The 15,593-nt window shown below is 41.5% G+C and overlaps 1 protein-coding gene across 11 annotated transcripts in view; it reads right to left on the reverse strand.

The window, feature by feature from the left end:
* Nucleotides 1–1,343: 1,343 nt before the first annotated feature.
* The window catches only part of PTPDC1 (protein tyrosine phosphatase domain containing 1), a 101,447-nt gene continuing 87,197 nt past the window's right edge, over nucleotides 1,344–15,593 (reverse strand). For all 11 annotated transcript variants that reach the window (XM_021927732.2, XM_021927727.2, XM_021927728.2 and 8 more), the window contains one exon: nucleotides 1,344–2,097. In XM_021927732.2, coding sequence (XP_021783424.1) covers nucleotides 1,948–2,097 — 150 coding nt within the window. In that variant the 3' untranslated portion in view covers nucleotides 1,344–1,947. The remainder of the gene's footprint in view (nucleotides 2,098–15,593) is intronic.

Here is a 15,593-nt window from a genome sequence, read left to right on the forward strand (position 1 = left end):
GAATCTTCCAGGCTCTGCCTCTGTTCTCTCTTTGCCATAGTCTGGAAGCTTTCTCAGGGTGGTAGGCTGTGGCGATTGTGCAGTTCACAGTGTTTTTTCTCATCTCTCAGGGATCACTATCTTTCATTGCCTGAGGTCCAGTGTCTTATATACTATTGTTTTTGTCACTGTGTGTGCTTGCTTGTTTCAGAAGGGAGGTAAGTCCAGTTTCTGTTACTCCATCTTGGCTGGAAGGGGAGGTCATATATAGTTTATATAAGTTTTTTCAAAATGATGAAAAAATATTGCTGTTTTCTAGCTTTGTATCATGGAAAATTTCAAAGGTATTAAAACATAGAGAAAATAGAATAATGAATTCACCACACAGCTTTAACAACGATAAATCAATGGCCAACTTTGTTTCATCTATAACTCAGTTCACTTCTCTGCCTATGTCCTGATCTTATGAGGACACTTCCCTCTACCAATTTTGAAACAAATTGCCCACACTGCATTATTTTATTTGCCAATAACTCTGTTTGTGTCTTTAAAATTTATGAATTTTAAAAACAAATGATAGGCTGGGTGCGATGGCTCATGCTTGTAATCCCAGCACTTTGGGAGGCCGAGGTGGATGGATCACTTGAGGTCAAGAGTTTGAAACCAGCCTGGCCAACATGGTGAAACACCATCTCAACTAAAAATACAAAAATTAGCTGGGCATGGTGGTGTGCACCTGTAATCCCAGCTACTCAGGAGGCTGAGGCAGGAGAATTGCTTGAACTTGGGAAGCGGAGGTTGCAGTGAGCCAAGTAGTGCCCCAGTAAGGACCAAGATCACGCCACTGTATTCCAGCACAGAGATTTCATCTCAAAAACAAACAAACAGCAAATGATTATCATTCTTTAATATAATAAAATATCTAGCTGTTGTCATTGCTGTTTTACAATAGTTTATTCATATCAGGATCCTAACTAGGTCTACACATTGTATTTGGCAGATAGGTCCTTTTCAGTGTATTGATTCCTTGCTAGTCTCTCCCTTGTAGTTTATTTATTGAAGAATGCAGGTTATTTGTCCTGTATAGCTTCTTAGAGAATGATTATTCTGGTTGCATCTCCATGTTGTCTTCAAAGTGATTCTCGGTCCTCTGTTAAACTTATAGTGAGATGTGATTCAGGTTCCAGTTTTGGGTGAATATTTCAGAGGCTGTCGTGTATAGTACCATCAGAAGTTTATAATGTATTATTGTATTTCTTTCGTAGTGTTCTAGTAGCATCCTGTGCACACCCCCGCCATAGTACAGTCATGCACCTCATATTTGTCAGCTCAGGCTGCCACAGCAAAATACCACAGACTGAGTGGCTTAAACAACAGAAATTTTATTCTCACAGTTCCAGAGGATAAAAGTCCCAGAGCACTATCTGGCAGGGTGAATTCCTGGGGAGGGCTGTCTTCTTGTCTTGTAAATGTCCACTTTCTTGTGTCCTCACATGGTGGAGAAAGACCTCTGGTATCTTTCTCTTCTTATAAAGGCACCAGCCCTATCAGATTACGAGCACACCCCACTATGAGCTCATTTAACCATAATCACTTCTTCACAGGCCCCATCTCCAAATATAGTCACATGGAGTTTGGGACTTCAACACATATATATTTTGTGCAGACACAAATATTCAGTCTAATATATACCTTAAAACTTTCTTAAAAATAAACTTTAAAAAATAATATTTGCAGGTTAAGAAAAGTTGCAAAGATTGTACAGAGAATCGCTATATACTCCTGACCCAGTTTCCCATGGTACCTGTATCACAACTAAGAAACCAACATTGGCACATCATTATTAACTACACGTGATGCTTTGTTTGGATTTCATTAATTTTTCCTCAATGTCTTTTTTCTGTTCCAGGATCCAATTCAAGATGCCACATTACATTTATTCATTCTGTCTCCTTAGTGTTCTCTGGTCTATGACAGTTTCTCAGACTTCCCTTGTCCTTGATCACCTTGGTAGTTTTGAGAAGAACTTCCCAGACTTTTTGCAGAATGTCCTTCAATTTGGGGTTGCCTGATGTTTTTCTCATAGTTAGTCTGGGATTTGGGGTTTGGAGAGGGAGGCTGCAGAAGTAAAGTGGCATTCTCATCACAATATATCATGGATACATGCTATCAACATGCTTCCAACATTACTGAGGAAGTTAACCTTGATCACATGGCTGAGGTAGGGTTTGTCAGGTTTGTTTCACTGTAAACTTATTCTCTGTCCCCACAACCTCACTTCAATACTCTACTTTTTGGAAGCAAGTTACTAAGTGCATCCCCCATTTTGGTGGCGGGGAGAGGGAATTAGCTACATAAATTAATCTGGAATTATTCTGTACAGGCAATTTATCTAATCTCCCCCACTTATTTCAAGTTGAAACATTTATTTATATCTATATGGACCCATCGATATTTACGTTACACTTTTTGTATGGCTCATGCACCACACAAAAACAAGTAGTGAGCCAGACTGGCCTGCAGACCATCGTTTTCTGATCCCTCGTCTAGAAGACTCCTCAGGAAGGACTCATTTGAACAATATTCAAATAAGTTATTATACTGTATGAGTCCATTCTCACACTGCTATAAAGAACTACCTGAGACTGGGTAATTTATGAAAAAAAGAGGTTTAATTGACTCATAGTTCTGCAGGCTCTATAGGAAGCATGCCTGGGAGGCCTCAGGAAACTTACAGTCATGGCCAAAGGCAAAGGGGAAGAGAGCATGTCTTTACGTGTCAGAGCAGGAGAGAGAGAGAGCCAAGGGGGAGGTGCTACACAGTTCCAAACAACCAAATCTAGTGAGAACTCACTATAATGAACATAGCAAGTGGAACATCCGCCCCCATGATTCAGTCACCTCCCATCAGGTCCCTCCTCCAACACATAGGGATTACAATTTGACATGAGATTTGGGTGCAGACACAGAGCCAAACTATATCATCTATGTTCATGTAAGTTTGTGGTCTTTACATATACAAAGGTTGCATTGGCTGATTAGAAAATCTCTTTTCCATTTCTGTAAAAAAAGGCTATTGGGGCCGAGGCGGGTGGATCATGAGGTCAGGAGATCGAGACCATCCTGGCTAACACGGTGAAACCCTGTCTCTATTAAAAATACAAAAAAAAAAAAAAAAAAAAAAAAAAATTAGCCAGGCCTGGTGGCAGGCACCTGTAGTCCCAGCTACTCGGGAGGCTGAGGCAAGAGAATGGCATGAACCCAGGAGGTGGAGTTTGCAGTGAGGTGCCATTGCACTCCAGCCTGGGTGACAGAGCAAGGCTCTGTCTCAAAAAAAAAAAAAGAATGTTGGAATTTTTACAGAAACTTCATTTATTCTGTAGATTACTTTGGATAATATTTACATCTTAACAAGATATTTGTATCAGTCCGTTCTCCCATTGCTATAAATAAATAAATACCTGAGACTGGATAATTTATAATAAAAGAAGTTTAAGTGGCTCCCAGTTCCACAGGTTGTACAGAAATCATGTCAGCATTTGCTTCTGAGGAGGCCTTGGGGAGCTTTTACTTATGGCAGAAGACAAAGCTGGAGCAGGAGGAAGAGAGAGAAGAGGGAGGTACTATACACTTTTAAACAACCAGATCTTGTGAGAACTCACTCACTATAGAGTACTGAGGCTGGGATGGTGCTAAACCATTCATGAGAACTCTGCCCCTCATGATCCAATCACCTCCCACTAGGCCCCACTTCCAACATTGGGGATTACAATTCCAGATGAGATTTGGGTGAGGACAACATCCAAACTATATCATTGCACCCCTGGCCCCTCCAAATCTCATGTCCTACTCACATTGGAAAATACAATCATGCCCTCCCAACAGTCCCCGAGAGTCTAAACTTATTCCAGCATTAACTCAAAAGTCAAAGTCCAAAATCTCATCTGAGACAAGGCTAGTCCCTTCCACCTATAAGCCTGTAAAAAAAAGACCAAATGAGTTTCTTCCAAGATACAATGGGGGTACAGGCACTGGGTAAATACTCATGTTCCAAAAGGGAGAAATTGGCCAAAAGAAAGGGTCTCCAGGCCATGTGCAAGTCTGAAACCCAGAAGGGCAATCATTAATCTTAAAGCTCCCAAATAATCTCTTTTGACTCCATGTCTCAAATCCAGGGCAGACTGGTATAAGGGTGGGCTCCCAATGCCTTGGGAAGCTCCGCCTCTGTGCCTTTGTGGGGGTCAGCCCCCATGGCTACTCTCACAGGCTGGTGTTGAGTGCTTGCAGCTTTTCCAGGCGTATGGTGCAAGCTATCAGTGGCTCTACCATTCTGGGTTTGGGGGATGGTGGCCCTCTTCTCACAGCTCCACTAGGCAGTGCCCCAGTAAGGACTCTGTGTGGGGGCCCCAACTCCACATTTCTCCTCTGCACTTCCCTAGTAGAGGTTCTCCATGAGTGCTATGCCCCTGCAGCAGGCTTCTGCCTGACCATCCAGGCTTTTCCATACATCCTCTGAAATCTAGGTGGAGACTCCCAAGACTCAACTCTTGCACTCTGTGAACCCACATGCTTAACATCAAGTAGAAGCCACCACGGCTTATGGTTTTCACCCCCTGAAGCAGCAGCCAGAGCTGTACCTGGGCTCCTTTGAGCCATGGTTGGAGGTGGAGTGGCTGGGATGCAGGGAGCAGTGTCCTGAGGCTGTGCAGGACAGTGGGACCCTGGGACTGGCCCACAAAACCATTTAGTCCTCCTAGCCTGGGATGGGTGGGGCTGCCACAAAGTTCTCTGAAGTACCTTCAAGGGCTCTTCCCCATTATCTCTGTTATTAGCATTTGGCTCCTTTTTACTTATGCAAATTTCTGTAGCCTGCTTGAATTCCTCCCCTGAAAATGAGCTTTTCTTTTCTACCACATGGCCAGGCCGCAAATTTTGCTTTGCTTCCCTTTTAAATACGAGTTCCAGTTTCAGGTCATTTCCTTGCTCACACATATGAACACAGGTTCTTGGAAGCACCCAGGTAACATCTTGAATGCTTTGCTGCTTAGAAATTTCTTCCAAGGCTGGGCATTGTGGCTCATGTCTGTAATCCCAGCACTTTGGGAGGCCAAGGCAGGTGGATCACTTGAGGTCAATTCGAGACCAGCCTGGCTAACATGGTGAAACCCTGTCTCTACTAAAAATACAAAAATTAGCTGGGTATGGTGGTGCATGCCTGTAATCCCAGCTACTTGGGAGGCTGAGGCATAAGAATTGCTTGAACCTGGGAGGCGGAGGCTGCAGTGAGCCGAGATCTACTCCAGCCTGGGTGACAGACTGAGACTCTGTCTCAAAAAAACCAAACAAACAAAAAAGAAATTTCTTCCACCAGATAACCGAAATCATCACTCTCAAGTTTAAAGTTCCACAGATCCCTAGAGCAGGAGCACAGTACAGCCAAGTTCTTTGCTAAAGCACAGGAAAAGTGACCTTTACTCCAGTTCCCAATAACTTTCTTATTCCTGTATGAGACCTCCTCTGCCTGGAATTCATTTTCCATATCACTATCAGCATTGTGGTTGCAACAATTTCACAAGTCTCTAGGATGTTACAAATTTTCCCTCATCTTCCTGTCTTCTTCTGGGCCTTCCACATTCCTCCAACCTCTGCCTGTTACCCAATTCCTAAGCTGCTTCCATGTTTTCAGGTACCTTTATACCAATGCCACGCTTTTCTTTTCTTTTTTTTTTTTGAGACGGAGTCTCGCTCTGTCACCCAGGCTGGAGTGCAGTGGCCGGATCTCAGCTCACTGCAAGCTCCGCCTCCTGGGTTTATGCCATTCTCCTGCCTCAGCCTCCCTAGTAGCTGGGACTACAGGCGCCCGCCACCTCGCCCGGCTAGTTTTTTGTATTTTTTAGTAGAGACGGGGTTTCACCGTGTTAGCCAGGATGGTCTCGATCTCCTGACCTCGTGATCTGCCCGTCTTGGCCTCCCAAAGTGCTGGGATTACAGGCTTGAGCCACCGCGCCCGGCCAATGCCACACTTTTCAATACTAATTTTCTGTATCAGCCTGTTCTTGCATTGCTATAACGAAATACATGAGACTGGGTAATTTATGAGAAAAGAGGTTTAATTGGTTTACAGTTCCACAGGCTATATAGAAAGCATGGCAGCATCTGCTTCTGGAGAGGCCTCAGGGAGCTTTTATTCATGGTGGAAGGCAAAGCTACTGCAGGTATCTTCACATGGCCAGAGCACGAGGAAGAGAGAGAGGGAGGCAGTGCTTATAAACAACCAGATCTTGTGAGAACTCACTCACTATATGGTACCAAGAGGGGATGGTGCTAAACCATTGATGAGAACTCTGCCCACCATGATCCAATCACCTCCCATCAGGCTCTACCTCCAACACTAGGGATTACATCTCAACATGAGATTTGGGCAGGGAGAACATTCAAACTATATTAACACTTGAGCATCTGAACTCATTGTCCTCTGGCATAGTGTTGCTTTTGAAAAGTCTGATGTCAATCTGGTATCATTTCCCTTATAAATGACTTGGTCTTTTTCTCTCTGATTGTCCAAAGGCTTTTTGTTTGTTTGTTTGTTTTTCTTCTTCTTCCCTTTAAAATTCAACAATTTTACCAGAACATTTCTCATTGTTGGCCAGCTGGGTTGATTTTCCCATGTAAATGGAGTAACTTTTCAGTATATAGTTTTAAGTCTTCTTTTATTGAACAATGCTTTTGTTGCATTATAGCTTTTTAACACTTACTTTTTTCCATTACTTTGTTTTTCTTGTTTAGAAACTCCTATTATACTTATCTATAATAGTAGTAATTTGCTTTGCTCTAAACTCTGTATCTAATATGTTTTTTAAAAAGTAATGTTTGCATGATATATCTTTTTCTATCCTTTAACTTTTAACAACTTGTGACATTAGTGAGTTTCTTATAGACAGCATATTATTAATCATGGTTTTTAAATAAACTCTGTCAATTATTTAATTGGTATATTGAGACCGTTTGAATTTAAATTATTTACTGATATGTCAGAGCTTAAATCAGCCTTTTTATTATTTGTGTTCTGCTTGCTTTCTGTGCTTCTCCTCTGTTTCTTTTCTTACTTTCCTGTGGGTTACTTGAATTTTTTTTTTTTTTTTTTTTTTAGACAGAGTTTCACTCTTGTTGCCTAGGCTGAAGTGCAATGGCCCTGTCTCAGCTCACTGCAACCTCCGCCTCCTTGGTTCTAGAAATTCTCCTACCTCAGCCTTCCAGGTAGCTGGGATTACAGGTGCCCGCCCCCATGCCCAGCTAATTTTTGTATTTTTAGTAGAGATGGGGTTTCACCATGTTGGTCAGGCTGGTCTCGAACTCCTGACCTCAGGCAATCTGCCTGCCTCGGCCTTCCAAAGTGCTGAGATTCCAGGCACGAGCCACAGCGCCGGGCCTATTTGAACATTTTCTAAAAATCACGTTTGTACAGTTTCTTTAGTGATTACTCTAGGTAGTACATATATCCAAATGTAACTTAGCACAGTCTAACATCTATTGATGCTTTATTACTTTAATTGAAGTAGAGAAATTTTACTTCCATAATGTCCTCATACCCTCCCTAGTTCTTAAATATAATTGCCTTAGGTATTTATTCCATATACATTAAACACAACATCAAAGGGTATAATTTTTACTTCAACCATTAAATGTAATTTAATAAACTCATGAGGCTACTCCATTATATTTACTCATTCCAATGTTCTTTTTCCTTTCTGAAGTTCCAAGCCATCTTCTATTATTATTTGCTTTTGTTTATAGAACTCCCTTTACCCATTTTCTGATCAGGTAGTCCCTTATGAACATTTATGCAAAAATTCTCCACAAAGTTCTACAAATTCAGCAGCATTTTAAAAGGATTGTATACCATGACCAAATATAATTTATTCCAGGAATGCAAAGATGGTACCACATATGAAAATCAATCAATGTGATACACCACATTACAGAAAGAAGAAAAAAACCCACACGATCATCTCAATTGATGCAGAAAAAGCATTTGACAAAATTCAACACTCTTTCATGATAAAAACACGAAACAAACTAGGAACAGAAAGAAACTATCTCAACAAAATAAAGGCCATATATCAAAAACCTACGGCAAACATCATAAACATCATGGTGAAAGACTGAAAGCTCTTCCTGTAAGATCAGGAACAAGACAGGAATGCCTGCTTTTGCCACTTCTATTCAAAATAGTACTAGAAGTTTTAGCTGCAGTAACTATGCAAAATAAATAAATAAAAGGCATCCAAATTGGAAAGGAAGAAGTAAAATTATCTGTTTGTAAATGCAATAATCTTATAAAGAAAACCCTAAAGATTTCACCAAAAACCTACTAAAACTAGTAAGTTCAGCAAAATAGCAGGCTACAAAATAAACACATAAAAATCAGTTGTATTTGTATACACTAACAATGAACAATCTAAAAGAAAATTACAAAAACAATTCCATTTAAAGCAACATCAAAAAGAGTAAAATACAATTAACCAAAGAAGTGAAAAACTCCTACAATAAAAACTAAAAGCACATTGCTGAAATAAATTAAAAAAGAACATAAATAGAAACATATCCCGTGTTCACGGATTGGAAGAATATTGTTTAGTGTTGCTTTTTTTTTGGTTTTGTTTTGTTTTTTTGAGACCGAGTTTCATTCTTGTTGCCCAAGCTGGAGTGCAGTGGCACGATCTCGGCTCATGACAACCTCAGCCTCCCAGGTTCAAGCAATTCACCTGCCTCAGCCTACTGAGTAGATGAGATTACAGGCAGGCATGTGCCACCATGCGTGACTAATTTCATTTTTTTTTTTTTTTGAGACAGAGTCTCGCTCTGTTGCCCAGGCTGGAGTGCAGTGGCATGATCTCAGCTCACTGCAAGCTCCACCTCTTGGGTTCACGCCATTCTCCTGCCTCAGCCTCCCAAGTAGCTGGGACTATAGGCTCCTGCCACCAGGCCCAGCTAATTTTTAAATTTTTAGTAGAGATGGGGTTTCACCGTGTTAGCCAGGATAGTCTCGATCTCCTGACATGATCTGCTTGCCTCGGCCTCCCAAAGTGCTGGGATTACAGGCGTGAGCCACCGCACCCGGCCTAATTTGGTAATTTTAGGAGAGATGGAGCTTTGCCATGTTGGTCAGGCTGGTCTCAAACTCCTGACCTCAGGTGATCCACCTGCCTTGGCCTCTCAAAGTGCTGGGATTACAGGTGTGAGCCACAGTGCCTGGACTGAAGATTACTGTTAAAATGTCAAAACTACCCAATGTGATCTACAGATTCAGTGAAATCTCTATCAAAAACCCAGTGATTTTTTTTTTTGTAGAAATAAAAAAGTTCACTCTAAAATTCATATGGAATCTCAAGGGACCTTTAATAATAGCCAAAACAACATTGAAAAGGAATAAAGCTGGATAACTCACACTTCCTGATTTCAAAACTTACTACAAAGCTATACTAATCCAAACAGTATGGCACTGGCAAAAAGACAGACATATAAACCAATGAGATGAAATAGAGAGCCCAGAAATAGCTCTTGCATATATGGTCTAATTACTTTCTTTTTCTTTTTTTTTTTTTTTTTTGAGATGGAGTCTCGCTCTGTTGCCCAGGCTGGAGTGCAGTGGCCCGATCTTGGCTCACTGCAACCTCTGCCTCCCAGGTTCAAGTAATTCTCGTGCCTCAGTCTCCCAAGTAGCTGGGAATACAGGTGCATGCCACCACACCCAACTAATTTTTGTATTTTTAGTAGAGATGGGGTTTGGCTATGTTGGCCAGGCTGGTCTTGAACTCCTGGCCTCAAGTGATCCACCTGCCTCAGCCTCCCAAAGTGCTGGGATCACACGGGCATGAGCCACTGTGCCCAGTCACCATTTTTTTTTTTTTTTTTTTGAGAGAGGGTTTCCTTATGTTGTCCAGGTTGGTTTTGAACTCCTGGGCTCTAGCAATCTTCCTGCCTTGGCTTCCCTAGTAGCTGGGATTACATGCCCATACCACCACATCTAGTTTCAAATAGCTTTTGATAAGGGTGCCAAGACCTTACAGTCCTTTTCAACAACGAGTAGTGCTGGGAAAACTGGATATCCACATGCAGAATAATGTGATTGGACCCTTATCTAATGTCATGTAAAAAATATGAACTCAAAATGGATGAAAGACCTAAATGTAAAACCTAAAGCAATAAAACTATTAGGGAAAAAAAACAGCAAAAATTTCACAACATTGGATTTGGCAGTGATTTCTTGGAAATGGCAACAAAACAGAAATAGAAAATTAGACTTCATGAAAATTAAAAAATTTTGTGCATCAAAAGACACAGTCAATAGAGTAAAAAAGCAACCCATAGCATGGGAGAAAATATTTGCAAATCATATCTTTAATAAGGACTTAATATCCAGAATATATAGAGAACTAAAACTCAACAACAAAATACAAACCAACTGAAAAATGATCAAAGGACTTGAATAGACATTTCTCCAAAGAAGATACATGAAAAGGCAATAGGCACATGAAAAGATGCTCAATATCACTAGTCATTAAAGGAATGCAAATCAAAACTACAGTGAGATACCACTTCATATCCATGAGGAAGGCTATTGTCAAAAATACCCAGAAAATAAGGATGTGGAGAAACGGAAACCCTAGGGCACTGTTGGTGGGAATATACAATGGTACAATCACTGTGGAAGACAGTGTGGTGGTTCCTCAAAAATTTAAACACAGGATTACCATATGATCCAGCAATTCCACTTATGGCTGTGTACCCAAAGGAATTAAAAGTAGAGTCTTGAAGAGATACTTGTATACCTATATTCACAGCAGCATAATTCACAATAGCTCAAACATAAGCAACCCAAGTGTCTACTGACAGATGAATGGATAAGCAAAATGTGGTATATACATACAATGGAATGTTATTCCACTTTAAAGGGGAAGGAAACTTTGCATTATACTACAACATGGATGCACCTTGAAGATATTTTGCTAAGTGAAATAAACCAGTCACAAAAGACAAATACTGTGTTATTCCACTATTTAGAGTAGTTAAAATGAGAGACACAAAAAGAATGGTGTCACCAGGGGCTGGCATGTTGGAGAATGGGGGAGTTCTTAATAGGTATAACATTTCAGTTTTACAAAATGATGAGTTAAATAGATGAATAGTGGTAATGGCTGTACAACATTTATGAATGTATTTAATAACACTGGACTATATATTTAAACATGAGTAAAATGATAAATTTCATTATATATATTTTACTACAGTAAAAAAATTGAAAAATGCATGAACAAGCACTAGAGAAAAGAAACACAAATGGCTCAAAACATGTAACAAGGTAACACATTTGAGGTACTATCTCATACCAACTGAATCTGGCAAAAATCAAAAAGTCAGTCAATACTAAGTGTTGACATGGATGCAGAGCAGTGGGAACTCTCATTTACTGCTGTTGGGAATATGAACTGGTACAATCATTTTGAGAAATAATTTGTCATTACCTAGGAAATTGAAATTGTATATACCCTAAAGTTCACAAATTTTACTCTTAGCTACATAGCCTACAGAAACTCTTGCACATGTATACCCAGAGACATGTGAAAATATGAACAACCCAAATGTCCATCACAAGTTTTAAAAGAGGTAATTTGTGGAATATCCATACAATGGAATGCCATAGAGCAGTGAATACAAATAAGCTACAGCTTACACATCAATATGGAGAAATGTGAATAGCACATTGAACAGAAAAGGCAAGTCACAGGAGAATACACATAGCATTGTTCAATTTATGTAAAGTTTTTAAACAGGAAAAATCAAGAAATATGTTAAGACAGAACTATAAAGAAATACACACAAGTTATAGTGGAAGAATTAAGGAACAGCAGGGAATTTTATATTCTGTATTAGGTTACTACGGGCTCCATAACAAAGTACCACAGACTAGGTGGCTTAAACAACAGAAATGTATTGTCTCATGGCTCTGGAGGCCAGAAGTCTGAGATCAATGTGTCACCAGGGTTGGTTCCTTCTGAGGCCTCACTCCTTGGCTTGTAGATGACAATTTTCTCTCTGTGTCTCCACATAGTCTTCCCTTTGTCCATGTTTGTGTCTCAATCTCCTCTCTTTTTTTTTTTTTTTTTACTTTTTTTTTGAGATAGGGTCTCCCTCTGTCACCCAGGCTGGAGTACAGTTGCACAATCTCTGCTTACTGCAACCTCCACCTCCCAGGCTCAAGTGATCTTCCCACTTTAGCCTCCCAAGGAGCTAGGACCACAGGCATGAGCCACCATGTCCGGCAATTTTTTTTTTTTTTTAGAGACAGAGTTTCACCATGTTGCCCAGGCTGGTTTTGAACTCCTGGCCTCCAGTTATCTGCATGCTTTGGTTTCCCAACGTAGTGGGATTACAGGCATGAGCCACTGGGTCTGGCCTCAGTCTCCTCGTTTTATAAGAACATTAGTCAGATTAGAATTGGGGCCACCTCAATGACTTCATTTCACTTTAATTACCTCTTTAAAGACCCTACCTCCAAAGACAATCACATTCTGAGTTACTGGGGTTAGGACTTCAACACATGAATTTTATGGGGGACACATTCAGTCTATAACACCTCCCCATCTCTTTGGGCTGTGTGGTAGTCAGGTAGATAAATTTAATTATATTTAACAAAAAGTTAATTAGCATATATTTTGTTCCAAGGAAAAAGAGCTGAGTTTTGAAGGACATGTTGAGTATTAATCATCCAGTATTGTATATAAGGAATGAAAGTGTGGACTGAAGGAGGTATCTAGATGGTAGGTAATGCCAAACTAATTAGGGTGACAACAGAGGTACAGAAAATGTCATGGACAAGCGCTGCTGTAGGTATGGATGTGCACCATACTTGTGTCTTAGTCTGCCTGTGCTGCTATAACAGAATATCTCAGACTGGGTAGCTTATAAACAACAGAAATTCATTTCTCACAGTTCTAGAGGGTGTGAAGGCCAAGATCCAAGATGCCAGCATTTAACGAAGTTTGCTAGCTGCTTCCAAAATGGTGCCTTGAATGCGGCACCCTCCAGAGGGGAGGAATGCTGTGTCCTTACATGACAGAAAATGGAAGGACGAAAAAAGACCACACTTTCTCTGTCAAGCCCTTTTATAATAGCATTAATCAATATATGAGGCTACAGGCCCCATGAACTAAACACCTCCCGAAAGGCCACACCTCCCTAACACTACAAATTTTGGGGTACATATTCAGATTGTAACATTCCACCTCTGACCGCCCAAATTTGTATCTTTCTTATATGTAAAATACATTCATTCCATCCCATTGCCCCTAAAGTCTTAATTTGTTCCAGTAACAATTCAAAGCTAAAGTACAGGGTCCCATCTAAATCAGATATGGATGAGACTCAAAGTAAGAGTCATTCTGAGGCAAATTGCTCTCCCGCCGTGAGCCTGTGAAATCAAACAAGTTACATACTTCTAAAATACAATGGTGGAACAGTCACAGGACAGACATTCGTATTCCAAAAGGGAGCAATAGAAAAGAAGGGAGTAAGAGGTCCCACGTAAGTCCAAAACCTAACAAGACAAACATTAAATCTTTTTTTTTTTTTTAATTTCAATTTTTTCTGAGACAGTGTCTTGCTCTGTCACCCAGGCTGGAGAGCAGACCGTGTACGATCATAGCTTGCTGCAACCATGAACTTCTGGGCTCAAACAATCTTCCTGCCTTAGCCTCTCCCGTAGCTAGGACTACATGTCTGTGCCATTCTGCTGAGCTAATTTTTTTTTATTTTTGTAGAGATGGGGTCTCACTACATTGCCGAGGCTGGTTTCAAACTTCTGCCTCAAGCAATCCTCCCTCCTGGGCTTCCCAGTGGGTTGGGATTACAGGCACAAGCCACTGTGCCCAGCCCAACATTAAATCTTGAAGCATGAGAATAATCTTTGACTCCATGTCCCACCTTCCAGGTACACTGGGGTGGAGGTTAGGTCCCCGTGGCCTCAGGCAGGCCCACCCACGTGGCTTTGCTGGGTACAGCCCATGCTGCAGCTCCCATGCACTGAAATAACCTGCCCGCAGCTTTCCCAGACTGGCACTGTATGCTGGTGCTTCTACACTTCTGGGGTTTCTGGGGCAGCCCCACGCTTATGACTCCACTAGGCACTGCCCTAGGGGGGGCTCTCTGCAGAGACTTGGTCTTTGCAGCAGTTCTCTGCCTGGGCCCACTGAGGCATTCCTTGAAATCTAGGTGAAGGAAGCCATGCCTCCACAGCTCTTGCACTCTGCACACCTGCGGAATTAAGCACCATGTGGATGTACCAAGGCTCACTGCTTGCACCCTCCAGAGCAGTGGTCCTACCTGGACCTGGGCCTGCTTGAATCAGAGGTGGGGTGGCCAAGGAGCACTGTGCCAGAGTGCAGGGTGGAGAGACCCAAGGTGGCCCTCAGCAGTGAGCACACAGGTCCCATGAGCACCCTGGGCCCCTCCTCAAAATCCATCTGTCCCCAAGACCCTAGCACTCTGGGCTTTTGATGGGCATGGTTGCCCCCTCCCCTTGTACCAAGATGTCCATAATACCTTTGGGGTCATTCTCCCATTGTCTTGATAAATAGCACATGGCTTTCTTGTATCCATACTAATCTCATCAAATGGTAGCCTGGCCACACCCTGTGTGCTATCTTCTAAACATACTTTTTTTTTTTTGAGACAAAGTCTCGTTCTGTTGTCCAGGCTGAAGTGCAGTGACGCGATCTCGGCTCACTACAGACGCCACCTCCTGGGTTCAAGTGATTCTCCTGCCTCAGCTTCCCGAGTAGCTAGGATTACAGGTGCTTGCCACAATGTCTGGCTAATTTTTTTTTTTTTTTTTTTTTGTAGTTTTAGTAGAGATGGAGTTTCACCATGTTGGCCAGGTTGGTCTCGAACTCCTGATCTCAAGTGATTTACCCACCTCGGCCTTCCAAAGTGCTGGAATTATAGGCATGAGCTACCATGCCCGGCCTAAAACTCCTTTTTTTTTCTTTTTTTTTTTGAGACGGAGTCTCACTCTGTCACTCAGGCTGGAGTGCAGTGGTGCCAACCCAGCTCACTGCAACCTCTGCCTCCTGGGTTCAAGTGATTCTCCTACCTTAGGCTCCCAAATAGCTGGGATTACAGGCGCCTGCCACCACGCCCAGTTAACTTTTGTATTTTTAGTAGAGACGGTGTTTCACCATGTTGGCCAGTCTGGTCTCGAACTCCTGACCTCAAGTGATCCACTCGCCTCAACCTCCCAAAATGCTGGGATTACAGGCATGAGCCATCACACATACTTTTTTATTCTTTACGTGGCTGGACTGAGAATTGTCTAAATCTTTTTCTTTACATGGCTGGACTAAGAATTGTCCAAATCTTGATGTTCTGCTTCCCTTTGAATTATAAATTCTGTCTTTAAATAATTCCTCTTCTCCCATTTTAACATTTTAACATAAGCAGTTAAGAGAAACCACACAGCATCCTGCACACTTTCCTGCTTAGAAATTTCTTCTGCCAAATATTCTAGTTCATTGCTCCTTAGTTCTGCCCCTAACAAAGTCCTAGAACACAGACAT

The sequence above is a fragment of the Papio anubis genome, chromosome 13, assembly GCF_008728515.1.
Source record: "Papio anubis isolate 15944 chromosome 13, Panubis1.0, whole genome shotgun sequence".
Classification (NCBI taxonomy): domain Eukaryota; kingdom Metazoa; phylum Chordata; class Mammalia; order Primates; family Cercopithecidae; genus Papio; species Papio anubis.